Source organism: Sinocyclocheilus rhinocerous, unplaced genomic scaffold, assembly GCF_001515625.1.
Source record: "Sinocyclocheilus rhinocerous isolate Xijiao unplaced genomic scaffold, SAMN03320098_v1.1 scaffold2307, whole genome shotgun sequence".
NCBI lineage: Eukaryota > Metazoa > Chordata > Actinopteri > Cypriniformes > Cyprinidae > Sinocyclocheilus > Sinocyclocheilus rhinocerous.
Genome location: NW_015642048.1, coordinates 159,915 through 178,166, shown reverse-complemented (window position 1 = coordinate 178,166; position 18,252 = coordinate 159,915). Strand labels below are relative to the sequence as shown.

At 37.1% G+C, this 18,252-nt stretch overlaps 1 protein-coding gene across 1 annotated transcript; it reads left to right on the top strand.

The window, feature by feature from the left end:
- The first annotated feature begins 2,023 nt into the window (after positions 1-2,023).
- Positions 2,024-18,149, top strand: LOC107755344 (calpain-2 catalytic subunit-like). The gene is made up of 21 exons (XM_016572104.1): positions 2,024-2,371; positions 3,767-3,836; positions 6,239-6,357; positions 7,523-7,656; positions 11,352-11,520; positions 11,663-11,746; positions 11,829-11,914; positions 12,678-12,743; positions 12,857-13,017; positions 15,001-15,170; positions 15,310-15,321; positions 15,423-15,634; positions 15,750-15,786; positions 16,560-16,625; positions 16,712-16,769; positions 16,856-16,920; positions 17,038-17,106; positions 17,192-17,270; positions 17,352-17,468; positions 17,649-17,707; positions 17,821-18,149. The coding sequence occupies exons 1-21, from the start codon at positions 2,135-2,137 to the stop codon at positions 17,842-17,844; spliced, it is 2,094 nt and encodes a 697-aa protein (XP_016427590.1). The 5' UTR covers positions 2,024-2,134; the 3' UTR covers positions 17,845-18,149.
- Positions 18,150-18,252: the final 103 nt, after the last annotated feature.

Genomic DNA, 18,252 nt, shown 5'->3' with positions numbered 1-18,252 from the left:
CATTTAAAAATATGTAAATATATGTAGGCCATTAATGGCAGATAAAACGGCAAAATAAGCATATGAACATGAAGGAATTCATAACATCATCATGATGGAGCAGAAAACGGCCCTCCTCAAGCTATTGTCACAAAGTGTTTAGAATGGCAAATGTATACCATAGCGTTAAAATTTGTGGGATCTCAAAATCTTAGATGGATACCACAAATCACCCCTTTTCCCCCCTAACAAATGTCAAAATATCAAATCACTTGCTTAAATTAAGTCACCGAACATTTTGTGATTGCGATTCGGAGTTTTCTGTATTGTTTGGTATATTATAACATTTCTGTTTGTACAGTGTTAACTAGGGAGTGAGTTGAGCCATGTTTTTACTTGCGCCGTGTTTAAAGTGAGCACATGACAGTAATGGGTCCAATTTATACATGTACATACATTTCAGGATGTGGTGCATCCTTGGGAATAATCACATTGGATCTAAAATAAACTGCTTTTAAAATATATCTTTCCAGAAAAAAGTGCTCTCTTGGCTCAACTTGCCCCCAGTGAGAGGTAAATTGAGCCTAGGGAGACGGTAGGTTAAGCCACATGGAGTTAAACTGTGCCACTGATTATTCTGAAATAAGACTGAACATTTTCACCTCATGCTATATCAAAGGAAGAGAATTTCAATAAAAATGACTCGTTCAATTCAATGTGTGAGCCTGGTGATGGACTGACCATTCATCCAGGAAGTTTCCCCATCTGTGGCTCAAGACGCTGGGTTGGGATCCAGCTCCCAGCGACCCTAATAAGGACAAAGAGGTTTGGATAATAGAATGGATGGATGGAAGTTTTATTTAAAGATACAGTTCACAACTTTGAAGGCATTTTTAGAATGATTTAAAAATGTCAAAAAATAATGTTCAACATGAATGAATGAATGAATAAATAAAGCAATTGATCTTACAGAACTATAGTACTCAACATCCGACTTATAAATGCTGCAGGGAAATACAATTTCATAAAAACTTCAATGGCCTATTTAAAATTTGCAGAACAAAATCAAGTTCAAAACAAAGAACAACATCAAAAATGTTTGGTCTAAACTTAATGAAATATAATGTAGAATACAGTAAAATAATACTCTATAATCATAAGAAGGGGTGAGCCACTGGCTCAACTTACCCCAGGACGTTTGCCTCAAATTACCGCACTTCTATCTTTTAACATACTTGTATCATCCAGAGGTTTAGAGCTAATATCATGGGGGGATTATTTTGTTTAAGGTTGCCTAGAAACAAGGCGTGGGTCAACTTCCCCACAGGCTCAGATCACCCCGCTTTTCCTACTAACTTCCTCTCCCACAGAGATAAATAAAGCATAGTAATAATTTCATTTCCTTATTGGGATTGCGGCATCGACGGAAAATAAATATATATTTTTTGTTTGCATATGTTCTATCCAGTAGTGCCATATATAAAAAAAATTCTCAAGTATCATTATTAAGGGTTAAATTACATATAATTTGCTCAATATCAATCAAAACATACGAACAGTGCTACATCCTACCGATTAGAAATGGCTGAACCGACTTTAATATCCGGCAGATGGCGGTGTGGTGCAGCTAATCGTGTTTAGAGCTTCATCGGTACCGTTAGGAAGAAAATGTCAGAATGAACGAACGCCTGAACGAATGTTATTTGTGTGCGCAAAAGAAGTTTACACTCCAAAATCTATTATTAATTTAAAACTAAATTGGCATGGCTGTTTCTCCACATGCCAATGCCAACTTAGTCATTGTGATAAAATAGAATAGACTTACGTAATAACAATAACTTACTTTAAAACAAAAGTAGTTAGGCCTATTAATATTAATTTTGTAGTATAATACTAAATGCCGCATCAGTAACCCGTGATCAGTCAGATATGTTATGTTATTGTTTTCGCAGCGACACAGTAGCTGTCAGTGTATAAATGTTAACGCACTTCTTCCTGTTCTTCACTGTGTGCGTAAAAACGCGCAATAACGCGCTCATGACAGCCTGACCACGCCTGGAAAGTTTGGGGCGGAGAGTCACAGTAAACTAAGTTGAAGGATCAAGACATTTTTACATTTCTCAGATTTCTTGGGCTCTTCTGAAGTGAAAAAAAAATGTCGGGAGTCGCCTCTACCCTGGCCAAGAAGAGGGCGCAGGCTGCAGGGTTTGGATCTAACGCCAATGCCACCAAATACCTCAACCAGGACTTTGAGGCGCTCAGGAGCCAGTGTCTCAGTGGAGGGACCCTGTTCACAGACCCGAATTTCCCAGCCGCACCCGAATCCCTGGGCTTTAATGAACTCGGACCCAGCTCGTACAAAACCAGAGGACTAGCCTGGAAAAGACCTGGGGTATGCTTTCAGTATCATAAGTTAAATATTAAGGGAATCATTCGTTCACTGGTAAAGATTAAACGGGAAATCATGCACTTTCTATTTTTTTTATTTAGCCTAAATTGCGTTATGTTGTACCGTTATCCTTTTCTTTACAAACGAGAGAGTTTTCGTACATTTTTCTTTGCACAGGTCGCGTTCTTGCGTTCTGTTTGCTATTTCTAATTACTTCAAAAGCTACATTCGTCAAACTGACGTCTTCTTGGCTGCGTCTCGCTGTTTAGGGTCGCGTCGTGAGCGTTGCGTTTCAGCGGCGTAGCAAAACAGTCCAACTTTAAAAAGTCTTCTCGTAACCAGTGTGGGATTATAGAGGTGCGTCCAAATGCTCATTTAGAGCCAAAAATTGTAAAGACTTTTTAAGCAAATTGCTAAAGGTTTTGTCTTATATTTGTGTTATGTAAATCTGTATTTTGTCTATTTGTGACCATGGACCACAAAACGAGTCTTAAGGGTCGTGATGATTTATACATCATCTAAAAGCTGAATAAATAAGTTTTCCATTGAAGTGTGGTTTGTTAGGACAGGACAATACACTCTTAAAAATAAAGATTGCTTAAACGGTTCTTTCACACAGCGATGCAATAGAAGATCCATTTTTGGTTCCACAAAAAAAACATTCAGTCAAAGGTTATTTAAAAACCATCTCTTTCTTACCTTTTTATAATCTGAAGAACCTTCTTTCACCACAAACAAATCTTTTTTGAAACAGAAAGGTTCTTCAGATGTTACCAGGTTCTACTATAGCATCGTGAAGCACCTTTATTTTTTAGAGTGTATTTGGCCGAGATACAACTATTTGAAAATCTGGAATCTTAGGGTGCAAAAAAATCTAAATATTGAGAAAATCGCCTTTAAAGTTGTCAAAATGAAGTTCTTAGCAATGCATATTACTAATCAAAAATTAAGTTTTGATATATTTACGGTAGGAAATTTACAAAATATCTTCATGGAACATGATCTTTACTTAATAGCCAAATTATTTTTGGCATAATTTTGACCTATACAATGTATTGTTGGCTATAAATATAACCATGCTTCTTATGACTGGTTTTGTGGTCCAGGGTCACATATAATGATCCGCCCGATAATGATCCGAATAACTCGACCAGCCGACTGTTGCTATGGTTACTGTAGCCGATTTCTGTTTATTCTGTTTATTAATTTTCACCAGGTGGTCAGATTAACAGCTGTTATTTTAATAAGTAAATATATTGTATGATTATCTTTGTATATAGACCCACATATGAATGTAAGCTCAATGTTTTAGTGTCTATATGCTTTCCTTTTCATATCTGATTACATTATTAGCCCGATTCTGCATTTCAAACAGGGTGTTGTTGGTGTCTTTTGCAGGAGCTGTGCTCAAAACCACAATTCATCGTCGGTGGAGCTACACGGACGGACATCTGTCAAGGAGCTCTGGGTAAAAGATTAAAAACATTCATCTACCTGCAAGAAACCAATGTTGAGATTCTTTGTTAATCCTCCTGGTTTGACTAAATGTGAAGAACCTGTTCATTATACAGACCGTGTCTCCAAGTCAACAACTCACTGAGTCACAGATCTCTTCTCGCTCTTATCTTAATTCTTTAAACACAGGATACCTGCAAGTCAGTACTGTGTGCTTAACGTTTTAACTACCTCAACCAGAAAATTAGCTTATACTGTGGCGCAATCAACACTGTAAATATGTTCTGTCAGGTAACCTCAAATGTGCATCATTGCATGATTCATTATAAAAGGTATCTAATTATTTACATCATTACTTTGAATGGAAAGTAAAAATGATGCTACTTTTGCACTCGGATGCTCTCCTTAATCTTAAAAGCATGTTTACTTTAGCAGTGCTGTTTTGGGCTCTAAAGCAAGCCACCAATATAGTTTGTAAGCAACAATGACTAGGCTGGAACTACAAAATGTGGGTTTTAAAGTGGCATAAGTGCATTTACACCTGAATGTTAGATTTTTGGTGTAAATTGACTGAAACAAAACTGAATTCCACTGAATTAATTTGTTTCTTGAATGTATAATGGTGGTGTTAATTTACGTGTTACTTTACTCCCTAATTTGATTGCATAATGCACATTACTTATAACTGTGGTGAAGTCCATTATTAATTCTACGAAGCCTTAACAATGAATTAAGTTCATTGTGAACATTGTGAAAAAGCAAACACACACACAATGTAATACCTAGAATAAGGGTGGATCAGTATTCGAAGGATGCTTTTAACCTAGTGCTCATTCTAGTGGTTATTGTTAACTCAAACTAAAGCTAGTAAAAAAGTGTTTTCTCAAACTGAAATAAGCTGAAATCTATCTATCTATCTATCTATCTATCTATCTACCTGTCTGCCTGTCTGTCTGTCTGTCTGTCTATCTATCGTTCTATCTACCTGTCTGTCTGTCTGTCTATCTATCGTTCTATCGTTCTATCGTTCTATCTACCTGTCTGTCTGTCTGTCTGTCTGTCTGTCTGTCTATCTATCTATCTATCTATCTACCTGTCTGTCTGTCTATCAATCTGTCTGTCTGTCTGTCTGTCTGTCTATCAATCTGTCTGTCTGTCTGTCTGTCTGTCTATCTATCTATCTATCTACCATAATGCACATTACTTATAACTGTGGTGAAGTCCATTATTAATTCTACGAAGCCTTAACAATGAATTAAGTTCATTGTGAACATTGTGAAAAAGCAAACACACACACAATGTAATACCTAGAATAAGGGTGGATCAGTATTCGAAGGATGCTTTTAACCTAGTGCTCATTCTAGTGGTTATTGTTAACTCAAACTAAAGCTAGTAAAAAAGTGTTTTCTCAAACTGAAATAAGCTGAAATCTATCTATCTATCTATCTATCTATCTATCTACCTGTCTGCCTGTCTGTCTGTCTGTCTGTCTATCTATCTCTGTCTGTCTGCCTGCCTGCCTGCCTGTCTGTCTGTCTATCTCTATCTATCTCTGTCTGTCTATCTATCTATCTATCTGTCTATCTATCTATCGATCTACCTGTCTGTCTGTCTATCTATCTATCTATCTATCTATCTATCTATCTACCTGTCTGTCTGTCTGTCTGTCTGTCTGTCTATCTATCTGTCTTTCTAAACAGTTCGGAGGACTTGGAGCACCCAACTTCTATCTCTATTTTCTATCTCAACAGTTCATTTACATTCTAATAGCTTTACACCAGTAACTTTAGTAACTTTACCCTCCACTTCTATACCTAATCTCACTTTCTTTTGCCTCGTTCCTTCCTGTTTGTTGTGTTTACCGCTAACCGAATGGCTGAGCCAAACACATAATACAAACCATCCAAACCTAGAAACTAGCCAGTGGGAATTTGCACACAACCTCTTTTGTTATTAAAGGCTGCAGTTCAAGAGAGAAGAACTTGGCTGTATTTCTCCCGTAAAGTCTTGCATTAGAAACATACGTGATACATGTGTCAGACTGCAGGAAAAGCAGCCTGCTGTCTTTTGAGGAGGGCAGATTCAAGTCTCTGCATTTTCTACATGCGTCTGCTGTCTCAGATTTGCAGCTCACCACTTGGCGTGACACGAAAACCACAATGGCGCTCATTGGCTGCCTGGTTCGATCATGAGTTTCATTTGCGTCCCTCAAAATGTGCCTGCTCTTGCTTGTCTGCAGGCGTTTTGAATGTCAAGTTAAAAATGGTTGTCAGAGTTTCACTTTGCATTCCAAATGCAAGTATATGTAACTTAATTTCCATATTCATTAAAGATTTGAGTGAAAACAAGCCTGTATGTGGCTGTTTCAGTCGTAAACACAGTCACAGTCTCACTTCCTGTCTTGCCGTCTCTCAGGTGACTGCTGGCTGCTAGCGGCCATAGCCTCTCTGACCCTGAATGAAGACGTTCTGGCGAGAGTGGTGCCCGCTGGACAGGGCTTCGGTGACAATTACGCTGGAATCTTCCATTTCCAGGTATCTGCAAGTTACACTGTTAGAGTAAACGTATCACTTTGCATTATAGTGTTACAATATAAATTCATTGGCATGCTAATGAAAAACATGGACATTATTTTTTTTTTGCAGTGGTTTGTTGCTCAGTGCTTTTTATAAATGTATTAGTATTCAAAAATATATACCACTCCTTACATTGATGGTATTTACCATGGAAACTATATTCATATACCATTATGTTTACATGCTACTCCAAGGTATTTTAAAGAATACTACTGTAATATCATGGTATTACCATAGTGAATGCCCAGAAATCATGGTATTGCCATGGCAAACAAACATGGTAATGCTATAGTACATTTTTATAAATAAAAAGAATTGTAAAACCATAATGTAGGTAAAAAAAAATCATGGTAATACACAGTAATATCCCAAAAAATGTTTCTATATAATAAAACAATGTGGTAATACAGTACATATGTAAGAAATATAGTGCTGTAGTACATAACCAAAACATGGTATTACCATATGTATTTATATTACCATTCAAAAGTTCAGTAAAAGAGAGTCACTAAGAAATTAAGCGATTTGAAGCTTTTGTTCAGCAAAGATGCATTAAATTGATCAAAAGCGACAGTAAAGACATTTATAATGTTACAAAAGATTTATATTTCAAATAATAGTCCTGAAAAAAGTATCATGGTTTCCAAAAAAAAAGATGAAGCCGCACAATTGCTTTCAACATTAATATTAATAAGACATTTTTCTTGAGCACTAAATCAGCATATTAGAGTGAAGGACTCTGAAGGATCATGTGACACTGAAGACTGGAGGTACTCCACCGGCCTCGCTCCGTTCCCACGGCTCTCGGCCCCGCCCCCACTCGTCACAGGGTGTCTTTGCAGTTTGACACACTTTTTGAGATTGAACAGATAATGTGAGTCTGTACCCTTTACCTCCATCCTTCAACATTAATATTAATAAGACATTTTTCTTGAGCACTAAATCAGCATATTAGAGTGAAGGACTCTGAAGGATCATGTGACACTGAAGACTGGAGGAATGATGCTCAAAATTCAGCTTTGTATCACAAAAATATATTCATATATATATCAAATGCAGTTTGACACACTTTTTGAGATTGAACAGATAATGTGAGTCTGTACCCTTTACCTCCATCCTTTAGTTCTGGCAGTTTGGCGAGTGGGTGGATGTTGTCATTGATGACCGGCTGCCGGTGAAAGATGGCGAGCTGGTTTTTGTTCACTCCGCCGAGGGAAACGAGTTCTGGAGCGCCCTGCTGGAGAAGGCCTATGCCAAGTTAGTGTTTGTGTGTGCTGTTTCTTGTGTATTTTTTTGTGTACTCACAGTAGAACTGCCTCCACCAGAAGATCAACTTACTTTCTAAGAATAAACAACAGGATGATCCTTTGTTTTCTTTAGGACTGTCAACTGATTTGAATTATTACGCACAATTTTAAAAAAATTTTTATTTGTCGTTTGGACAATTCTATGTCAATTAAAAGACTAGTACGAAAAACCCAACACGTTCTGTGTGGATCTGGTTGTTAGTGAACTTTGCATACAAGCACAGCAGGCTTTACCCACAGCAGGTGTATTCTTGGAATAAGGGTGTTTCATTTTGCGTAGTATGTGTTTAACCTAGTGCTCACGTCTTGCTAGTGGCTTTTCACTCCCTTGCTATATATTTGTCTCTTACTTTTATTCTTTAGTGTTTATCATTGCCATCCGAACACATAATGTGGACCAGCTGTCGTTTGTTGTGTGTAAGAATGCGTTTACAGCCAGTGAGCTACTAATTTTGGAACCCTCATGAGAACTATGGGAATGGCCCCGCCCACAAGTGGTGATGTCATACATGAGTATTTATGATATGCAGTGCTGCAGTGATGACATGCTATTGTAGGCCAACCTGTAAGTAACCATCAACCTGGTTCCTTTGACCAAAACCCAATCTGATTTTTACAATGGCTTTTGGATTACTGTGTGACTAAACTCTGTGACCCTGATTCTTTCATGTTTTGTTTATCATGATTATCTTCAAAAAAAAAAAAAAACATTAAAAGTTTTGAATGGTAGTGTGTATGGTAATACCATAGTACATGTCCAAAAAAACATAGTAATAGCATAGTATATGTCTAAAAACCATCATAATACATAGTTCATGTCCAACAGTACAAGTCTCCAAAAAGTACTTTTTGCTTTCTACTTTTAATGTAGAGTTTGACTCTAAGATGTTTGTATATGGGTGTGTAACACAGTTCTTAGTCACGGGAAGAAGGAGGCGGGAACCGGCGATTATTCTTTAGTGTTTATCATTGCCATCCGAACACATAATGTGGACCAGCTGTCGTTTGTTGTGTGTAAGAATGCGTTTACAGCCAGTGAGCTACTAATTTTGGAACCCTCATGAGAACTATGGGAATGGCCCCGCCCACAAGTGGTGATGTCATACATGAGTATTTATGATATGCAGTGCTGCAGTGATGACATGCTATTGTAGGCCAACCTGTAAGTAACCATCAACCTGGTTCCTTTGACCAAAACCCAATCTGATTTTTACAATGGCTTTTGGATTACTGTGTGACTAAACTCTGTGACCCTGATTCTTTCATGTTTTGTTTATCATGATTATCTTCAAAAATTAGCACAACTTTTATGAATTTTAAAGCCTAAATACAATCTGCGGAAGTAAAAAGCTAAACTTAGGCTATAGGCTAAAAGAACTACACCAAGGTCACATGACTTCACCATTGCCAACATTAGGCTTCTGGCAACTCTTTCAATCTTTATTTAAAAACATTTTCCTGAAAGACTGAGTTATAATAGTTTGCAAGTGCGAGATTATAAACACAACGAGGCTGTAAAAGTTAACTAGTGACTAGATGAGTTTACCTGTTTGGTGTGATGACGTTTAATGTCCTTGAAGACCTCTGTAGTCCAATTTAACCACTTGTTAACAACCACGTAAAAGCTTTAAAAAAATCATAAGGGGGTATTACTGATGTATTTTATGTGGTAGAATAAAACATGAGCATATGTTGAGCTTGTGTTCACCACAAACCTTAAAAACCCATTTTAAAAAACCTACTGACTTCAGGATGATGAAATCAAAAATGCTAAAATGCTAACTTCTTTCCGGGTTTTGGCCTACAACAAATATGTTACCCCTGCAGCACTCAATGCTGTGGATTATTTTTTGGCAATATATCCATTTTTACATAGTTTTCTCTTCATAGTTTTTCTTTTTCTGCACTTATATATTTTCTGTTCTTCATTCTATAGGTTTAAATCTACAGCACATTTACAGCCAGTTATTTGTAGGGAATTAAATTTTAACCACTCAGTAAATATTTGACCATCACATAAAAGAGAAGGAAGTAATTTCATGATTCCCAAATGGAGTCCATCCTTTTCGTAGACATTCAAGCGTGCAAAACAACAATTAAGTCCATTTTAACCCTCATCCGTCCCTCCCGAACCTATAACAAAAGTGTCCCTCGCGGGTCAAAATGACCCGAAGGCCAAAAATTAGACTATGTTTGAGTTGACAATGGCACACACAAAGTTTGGTGTCAATATGCCAAAGCATTGCAGAGATAAAGCCTCAAACGTCATTTTGGCATCATGCCTCAAATTTGTTGCTGTGGTTTGCGAAAACGGTTTTGTCTATTGATACAAAATCCATAACTTTTTGTCAGCATGGTCTGAAGATGATATGATTCGATATTGGTGAAAATTGGACCGACGGTCTAGGTGGCGTTAGAAAAAGTAGGTTTTTAAAGAAAATCAAAATGACAGACAGGAAGTTTGGCTGACTATGGCAACATTGGTATCGCTGTTCTCAGCATGACCCAAGGAATCTATTAATACCAGTCTCATTACAATAGGCGAGAATAAAAGTTATGCCTTCTTTCTTTGCGTGAACATTTGGGCGGTGTTATGCAAATCTTCCCACATAGTGACGTAGGTATGTGGGGGCGTGTTAGAACGAGCCGTTTTAGGTAGGTGTGGTTGACTCTTAACTTTTATAAAGAATATCTCTTTGGATTTGAGACTTTAGTCTTTGCAACTTTACAGATCTTCTTTATGCACCAAGAGCTTGTAACACTCCAAAGAGAAAGGAAAAATTGAAATCGCATCGTATGACCCCTTTAACTGAGCAAAACAAGTGAAATGTTTAAAACTACACCAACTTGAGGCTTCATTAAGCTTTCAGATATATCTCAAGGCTTTCATATATATATCAAAACATGAAAAAATATATATTTTGTAAAAAAAAAAAATTATACTGAATTTTAATCCAAACACATGCATATTCATACAGTTTCATAAATATGTAATAAATATAAAAGATAAATTAAAAAATATAAATATGATATAAACTCATTGGTCTCCACCCCATCACTCAAATTTAAGTTGTGTTAAGTCAAAAAATGTTTTCAAAATGACAGTCATTTCCCAGCAGAAACAGCATACATGCTATAATGTGTTTCAATGGGAGTGTGTGTGCCATGTGTGTGCTTGTGTGTGTGCCTGTGTGTGTGGGTATGTGAGTTTTTTGTGCATTGAGGACATTCTGCAGTCTCAGCCCTTTGTTTGGGTATGCATCTTTTCTGGATTCTGCATCTTTTCAAGTGTAACAAAATTAAATAAAAAAAATCTGCAGTTTTTTTGTAAATGTGGCGGGTCAAAATGACCCGCGAGGGACACTTTTGATACTTTTTTTTTAGAACCCACTTAAACTGCTCAAATTCAAATTTAACAAAGTCTCATACCATAAAGATCAACACTCGATTTTTTAAAAATCTTTTTTTGGGGGGTTTTGGATCAAAATGACCCGAGGGACGGATGAGGGTGTATAGTATCAAAAATGTAATTTAATAGGATATACAGTAGTTTCACTTAATGAGACTGTTTAACAGTAGGTCTTAAATAGTTTCTCAAACTGAGCTCAAATACATGTAATGTACATATTTTATGGTCTCTGGCAGGGTGAACGGCTGTTATGAAGCTCTGTCTGGGGGATCCACCAGTGAGGGTTTCGAGGATTTCACTGGAGGCATCGCTGAGAGCTACGATCTGCAGAAAGCACCATCCAACATGTTTCAGATCATCCAGAAAGCCCTGGAGGCTGGAGCTTTGCTAGGCTGCTCCATCGACGTGAGATTCCTCTGCCTGTATTTGAATTGAAGTTGGAATAGTATCTATGGAACAGTATATTGACCAATCAGCAATCACTTTTAGGTCATAAGCCCCGCCCATTTTCAGATATGCCTGTTTTATTTGTAATTCTGTGATGTAGATCACTAGTGCCGCTGATTCAGAAGCCGTCACCCGTCAGAAGCTGGTGAAAGGCCATGCTTACTCGCTCACGGGGGCGACCGAGGTATGAATAGAGCTATTGGCAGGCCTCTGTTTTGAATAATATAATACATTTTGTCATTAGAGTGCATTCTGCTTTGTCTCAGGTGAACTATCGTGGCCGCAAGGAGAAACTGGTTCGTATGCGTAACCCTTGGGGGCAGGTGGAGTGGACCGGAGCCTGGAGTGATGGGTACGGTTTCATTACCGCCAGCACCAGAGCTACTATAAAAGTTCATGATTGTAACTAAAATAGCAAAAACATTTTTAATCAGAAATGATGAGGTTGCAATCGCACAATGTTAATCTTGTGTGATTAAAATGGTTGTTGATTTTGTTAATCACAAGGACATAACATAAAATGTGTATCATGACAATAATTAAATGATTTTAATTGAAACTGTTGATGAAAATATGATGAAAAAGGGGGTCTCATTCACTAACCGTGAGTATTCAAGAATTTGTGCATGAAATCTACTTACAGACATCTTCACAAACAAAACATGATTCACCAGTAACGTTCATACTGAAATTTACTCCAAATTTACAAAAACATGTAGGAACAACCAAAACCACATATATGCAAAAATCACATACTCAAATAAATAATCCACACACTTATTAATGAATGAAACCCAATGTTTACTCAATGTTTTTGCATGTATTTTTGTTAAATATTGATACATGTTAAAATCAATAAAACAATTGTTGAATTTGGAAGGTCATTCACATACCCAAGTCTTAAAGGTACAGTACAACTAAAAGTTTAATTTTAAGGGTCAACAAGAGGGTGTAAAGTGCGCATGACTATTTGGGATGCAAGAAATCCTGACTCCTGACAAAATTATAAGATATGGCCTCTGTGAATTATGTTGAATTCATAGATTTAATGGCTATCTATGGAAATAATTGGGAAACGGTAGCATCACCGATTGTTTATTTTTTCTTTCATTTAGTTCATCCGAATGGAACAGTATTTCTTCAGAGCGGCCGAACGCCAGCGCTGAGGATGGAGAATTCTGGTGCGTTTACGAACTTCTTTATGGATCTAGATTTAGTGCAATCTAGACGCTAGGATTTTAAATTCCTATTCTCCACTCGTTATATGTTATGTACGTTTTCTCTCTGTGTTCAGGATGTCATTCTCAGATTTCCTTAGCCATTACTCTCGTATAGAGATCTGCACTCTGACCCCGGACGCCATCACCAGCGATTCAGTTAAACACTGGGCCGTGACCAACCACGACGGCACATGGAGGAGAGGCTCTACCGCTGGGGGCTGCAGAAACAACGCTTGTGAGCACAAAATCCACAAATACACCATCAGGCATCGGGGATCAGATTCATTTTTGTGAATCGCTTCATTTCTGTACAAAAATTGATTCACAAAACTTCGGTTGGTTTGGTTTGTTTCACGAGTTTGTGTGCCCATATAATCTTAGCATTAGTGGTAAACAGATTTGGCTTGATGTCTGCAATGGAGGGCTCAGAGAGGCTATTCTACTCGAGCTCCGATAGCCCCCCTATAGACAGAAAGATAAATAAGTAAATATGCATAAAAGGCGGAGATGGGGAGGAGGAGGGATGCTGAAAGAACTAACAACGGAAGTGGTAGGAGGATGTCTTTTATACTTGGATATTAATTGGAAGATTAGATGCATGCGTGTCAGTGGCGGGAATCATGCTGTCGTTGTCACTTTCAACTTGTGTTTATACGGTGTTTCCAGTCGCTCTGCTGGTTTTGTTACTGGTTTTATCAGTTTGGCTGTTAGTTTATCCTCCCAACATTACGTTAATAACTTCACTTAATAATATTACTGAGGACTGCATCCATTCACTGAGTTTCAAGAAATTTTTCGGTAAATGTGTTTCCATTATAGGTTATGCATTGAAAAATGATCTGCCTCAATTGAGTGCATGCGTTTTTATGCATATATTAAGATTTTATCTGTATCTTAGTGTTATAAAGTTTGTTTATGCGCATGTCTTCTTATCGGATATAAAAATGATCTGCCCTACTTGAGTGCATATGTATCCGTATCTTAGCACTTATTACATTTGGTTTGCTTAATAATATTGCTGATGGCTGCATCCATTTGTGGAGTTTTTTGTTGCGCATGTCTTCTTAGCGAATAGAAAAATGATCCACCTCAATTGCATACATTTTTTAATTTTAATATTTTATCCGCATTTTAGTGTTATAAAGTTCGGTTAATTTGGTTTGTTTAATAATATTGCTGGCGGCTACATCCATTCATTAAGATTTTATTGCGCATCGAAAAATGTACTCGGTAAAAGTGTTTCCAATGTAGTTTATGCACATGTCTTCTTATCAGATAGAAGAAATATCTTTTTCGATTGAGTGCATATGTTTTAGTTATGTGTATTTCAAGATTTTATCTGCATCTTAGTGTTACAAAGTTTGTTTGGTTTGGTTTGTTTAATAATGGCTGCGTCCATTCATTAAGTTACTTATTTGGTAAATGTGTTGTAATTTATAGAGTAAATGTGTTTCCATTCTGCATATTTTATTTTACCCACATCTTGGTGTTACAAAGTTTGGTTCATTTAGTTTGGCTAATAATAATGTCCATTCATGAGCTATGTTTCCATGCACCTGTTTTTATGTGCATTTTGGGCTATCGCATATAAAAACGCTGAATGGAAATGACAAGATGTGCATAAATTCTAAAAATAAACATAAATAAATCATGCGCTCAAATGAGTCGGATAAATGTTTAATCCGATAAGAAAATATGCGCAAAAACTACACATTTACTGAATAAATACATACAAAAAAGTAATGTGACTTTGCGCAATGGGACGGCATAACTGGACTAACCAGTGGACCAGAAATGCTATTTTGGTCATTCTGAAATGCCTGAAAAGTCTGTTGTCAAAGTGGTTCGGTATAATTACCTCCTAGAACTGAAAAAACAACAGTGGCTTCTCCTGCTGCAGCAAATGACCTTTTTTGATATTTGACACCAGTTGATCAGGAAGTGACGATTTTGTTCTGTTCATCACGATGGATGGAAATTGTGCTTTAGTCGCAAATATTTTATGCGATATTCCAATTTTTGCGCATAAATTAAATTCGCAACTTTGAGTAAAACATAGCTATTGAGATTTTTGTTGTGCATTTTGTAATTTATTCAATAAATGTGTTTCAAGTGTAGTTTTGCGTATTTTATGTCATACGCATCTTGGTCTTATGAAGTTTGGTTGGTTTGGTTTGTTTAATAATCTTGCTGACGACATCCATTCATTGCTCCTCAGACACATTCTGGATGAATCCTCAATTTGTGATTAAGCTGAAAGATGAAGATGACGATCCAGAGGATAATGAGGTGGGCTGCAGTTTCGTGGTGGGTTTGATCCAGAAGAACCGGCGCCGTCTGAGGAAAGCGGGAGAGGACATGCACACTATTGGCTTTGCTATTTATGAGGTGAGTAGAGACACAAGGAGCATCTAAACATTTTGATTCTCATGTATGGCGAGGACATGAACATAATTACTTCAGTAGAACCCCCAGATTACATTTGTATAACATCAGATCAACCTTTTGTTTTTGTTTGCTTCCACAGGTACCTCCACAGGTAAGAGTAACACTACAAAGAAGGGCGGGGTGTTTCTCATGACCAGTCATACCATTAATCACAGTACTTCTGGCTCACTGATTGGCCTTTGTCTCTGTCAGTTTCACGGTCAGCGCGACGTGCACCTCGATAAGAACTTCTTCCTGACACATGCGCAGAAAGCTCGCTCTGAGACGTTCATTAACCTGAGAGAGGTCTGCACACGCTTCAAGCTGCCTCCTGGAGAGTACCTCGTCGTGCCGTCCACCTTCGAACCCAATAAGGACGGAGACTTTTGCCTGCGCGTCTTTTCCGAAAAACAGACCGAAACACTGTAATGCATCTCACCTGTGTGAGGTTTCTCTATTATATGCCAGTGCGACTGTATATCTTTTTATTTTGAATACTTGGTTCTGAATTTGATTGGATAATCTTATGTCTATTCCCAGACCATGTGATGACCCTGTGGATGCTGAACTACCTGATGTAAGCAACTCTCAAGATCGCAAGGCTCTTAAAAGTCAACAGCGTTACACTAGCTATGTTTCCATCCAAAGTTGCAAATTCAACTTATGCAGAAAATTGGAATATCACAAAAAAAATTGGCGAATAAAGCACCGTTTCCATCCCGTGTGTTGAAGAGAACAAAATGAGCACTTTCTGTGAAACTGGTGCAAAGTATCAATAATAAAATTTCAAATCTAATCTGTTGAGGCAAAGTCACATGACTTTTTTTGTATGGTCCGTTTATGTGCAAATTTTTAATCGGATAGAAAAATTATCCTCCTCTATTGAGTCTATACATATCTCATGGGAATTTTTAAGATTTTAACCGCAACTTAGTGTTTCCATAAAGCACTTTTAAATGCAATATCTATAAATGGATGAAAACATAGCTACTGACTGTTAATATTTTCCTCTGCCACAAATGGTTGATTAATGCTGAAGATAATTCCTTAATGAATTAAATGATAGTTTTTAATTTAATAATAATGTTAAGAATAAATGCAATAATAAATATAATGATAATAATAACAACAAATTAATACATAAAAATGAAAATAAATTAATAAATACAATTACTACCACTACTACTAATAATACATTAATAAATAATAATAACAATACTACTACTACTACTACTACTACTAATTATTATTATTATTATTATTACATTTTTGGTGGTAATCAAGATAATTGTCAAAAGGTCTTATTGAACCTGAAACATTTTTTAAAACTGTGCTTCCTCTTGTTTCCAGGAGACTGTCTCAGACGATGAAGTTGATTCTGGATTCAGAGGCATGTTCGTAAAACTCGCTGGAGCTGTAAGTAGAGACGACTTGTTATGCAGTAAACATTTACATTTTTTTTTTTGAAAAGCAGAGCAACCAAACCATACTTCTCTCTATAGGACATGGAAATCTCAGCCACAGAGCTCACGACTATCTTAAACAAAATCATTGCGAAACGTAAGGGCTCTTGCATCCTCTATTTTATGCTTGAGATCTAATGAAGAGTCTGAGTCTGAGGAGCTGCTTTATGTGTTGTTTTGTAGGAACTGACATAAAGACGGACGGCTTCAGTTTGGAGACGTGTCGTATCATAGTGAACCTCATGGATGTATCCTCTCAGCTGCAGTTGCTTACTTTTTGTTGTTTGTGTATCGTATGTGCTTGAGTCTGGAATTACAAGAATTTGGTGTTGTTGAATTGTAAGTGTCCCTTAACTGTATCTCAGGACAGTGGGAATGGAAAACTGGGTTTGGGAGAGTTCGCTACTCTGTGGAAGAAAATTCAGCGATACCTTGTAAGAGAGCCACCAGAAGCCTTTAACACAATTAAAAGAATGTCTAAATGTCATGACATGTTGCTCTATTTTATAATAACCCCAGGGAATTTACAAGAAGAATGACATGGATGATTCAGGAACCATAAGCACTCCAGAGCTGCGTTTGGCGCTGAAAGAAGCCGGTGAGTCTCAGATACTCTCACAGAAATCATTTTGGTGGCATATTTTAATACTCACTGCTTATGTTCTCTTTCCTCTTCTAGGTTTCACTCTTAATAACACTATATTTCAGCTACTGGTAGCACGTTACGCCGAGACAGACATGACTCTTGACTTTGATAACTATGTGGCCTGCCTCATGCGTCTGGAGATGATGTTCCGTAAGTCCCTTCGGTGTTTGGTTATTAAATATTTTGGCTAATTTAGTAGGTTTGACCCTAAAATCATCATAGAAAATGCCTGCAGATTGTGTCCAGGCTTGTTTATAATAGGCCCTTGTGTAGGGTCAGCGCCCCCTGTAGTTCTGGAGCATCTTTAGTGAACCTACCTCTCATTTTCAGGGGTATTCAAAAAGCTGGATCCTCACCAAAGTGGCTTCATTGAGCTGGACTTTCAGCAGGTTTGTCATGCTATAACATTTTTGAAAATTATATAATTGAAATATAAATTACATTTTGAAAATAGATAGATAGATAGATAGATTTTTAAACACATTTTCTTTGTCTTTTTTAGTGGCTGAACTTCACTATGATTTAGACGACTCATCGCCAGACCACACCACTCATGAGTGAATTATTAAGATTACGTGTTAAATTTTTTGTATTTACTTTTATTTTTTAAATTGTCTATTGCACTTTCGACCAGTCTTACTTCCAAAGTGTTGCATGATTTTATTGCGTTTGAGATTGGCACACTATTTTTGTTTACAAATGCAAACATCCTTGAACTAGGAGAATCTTAACCACTTACTGTATATTAAAAAAGTGTGTGTGTGCATTATTATAAATGTTTTCTCTCCAAAGGACATTATTAAACACTTTTGAAACAGTACGAACTTGTGTTTTTGTACATGACTGGATTTAGTAAAGCGGCATTTCCGGTCCCTTTAAGAAATCTTGCTCAGAGGCAGTTTATTTGACTCCTCACCTGTCAATCATTTGTTAG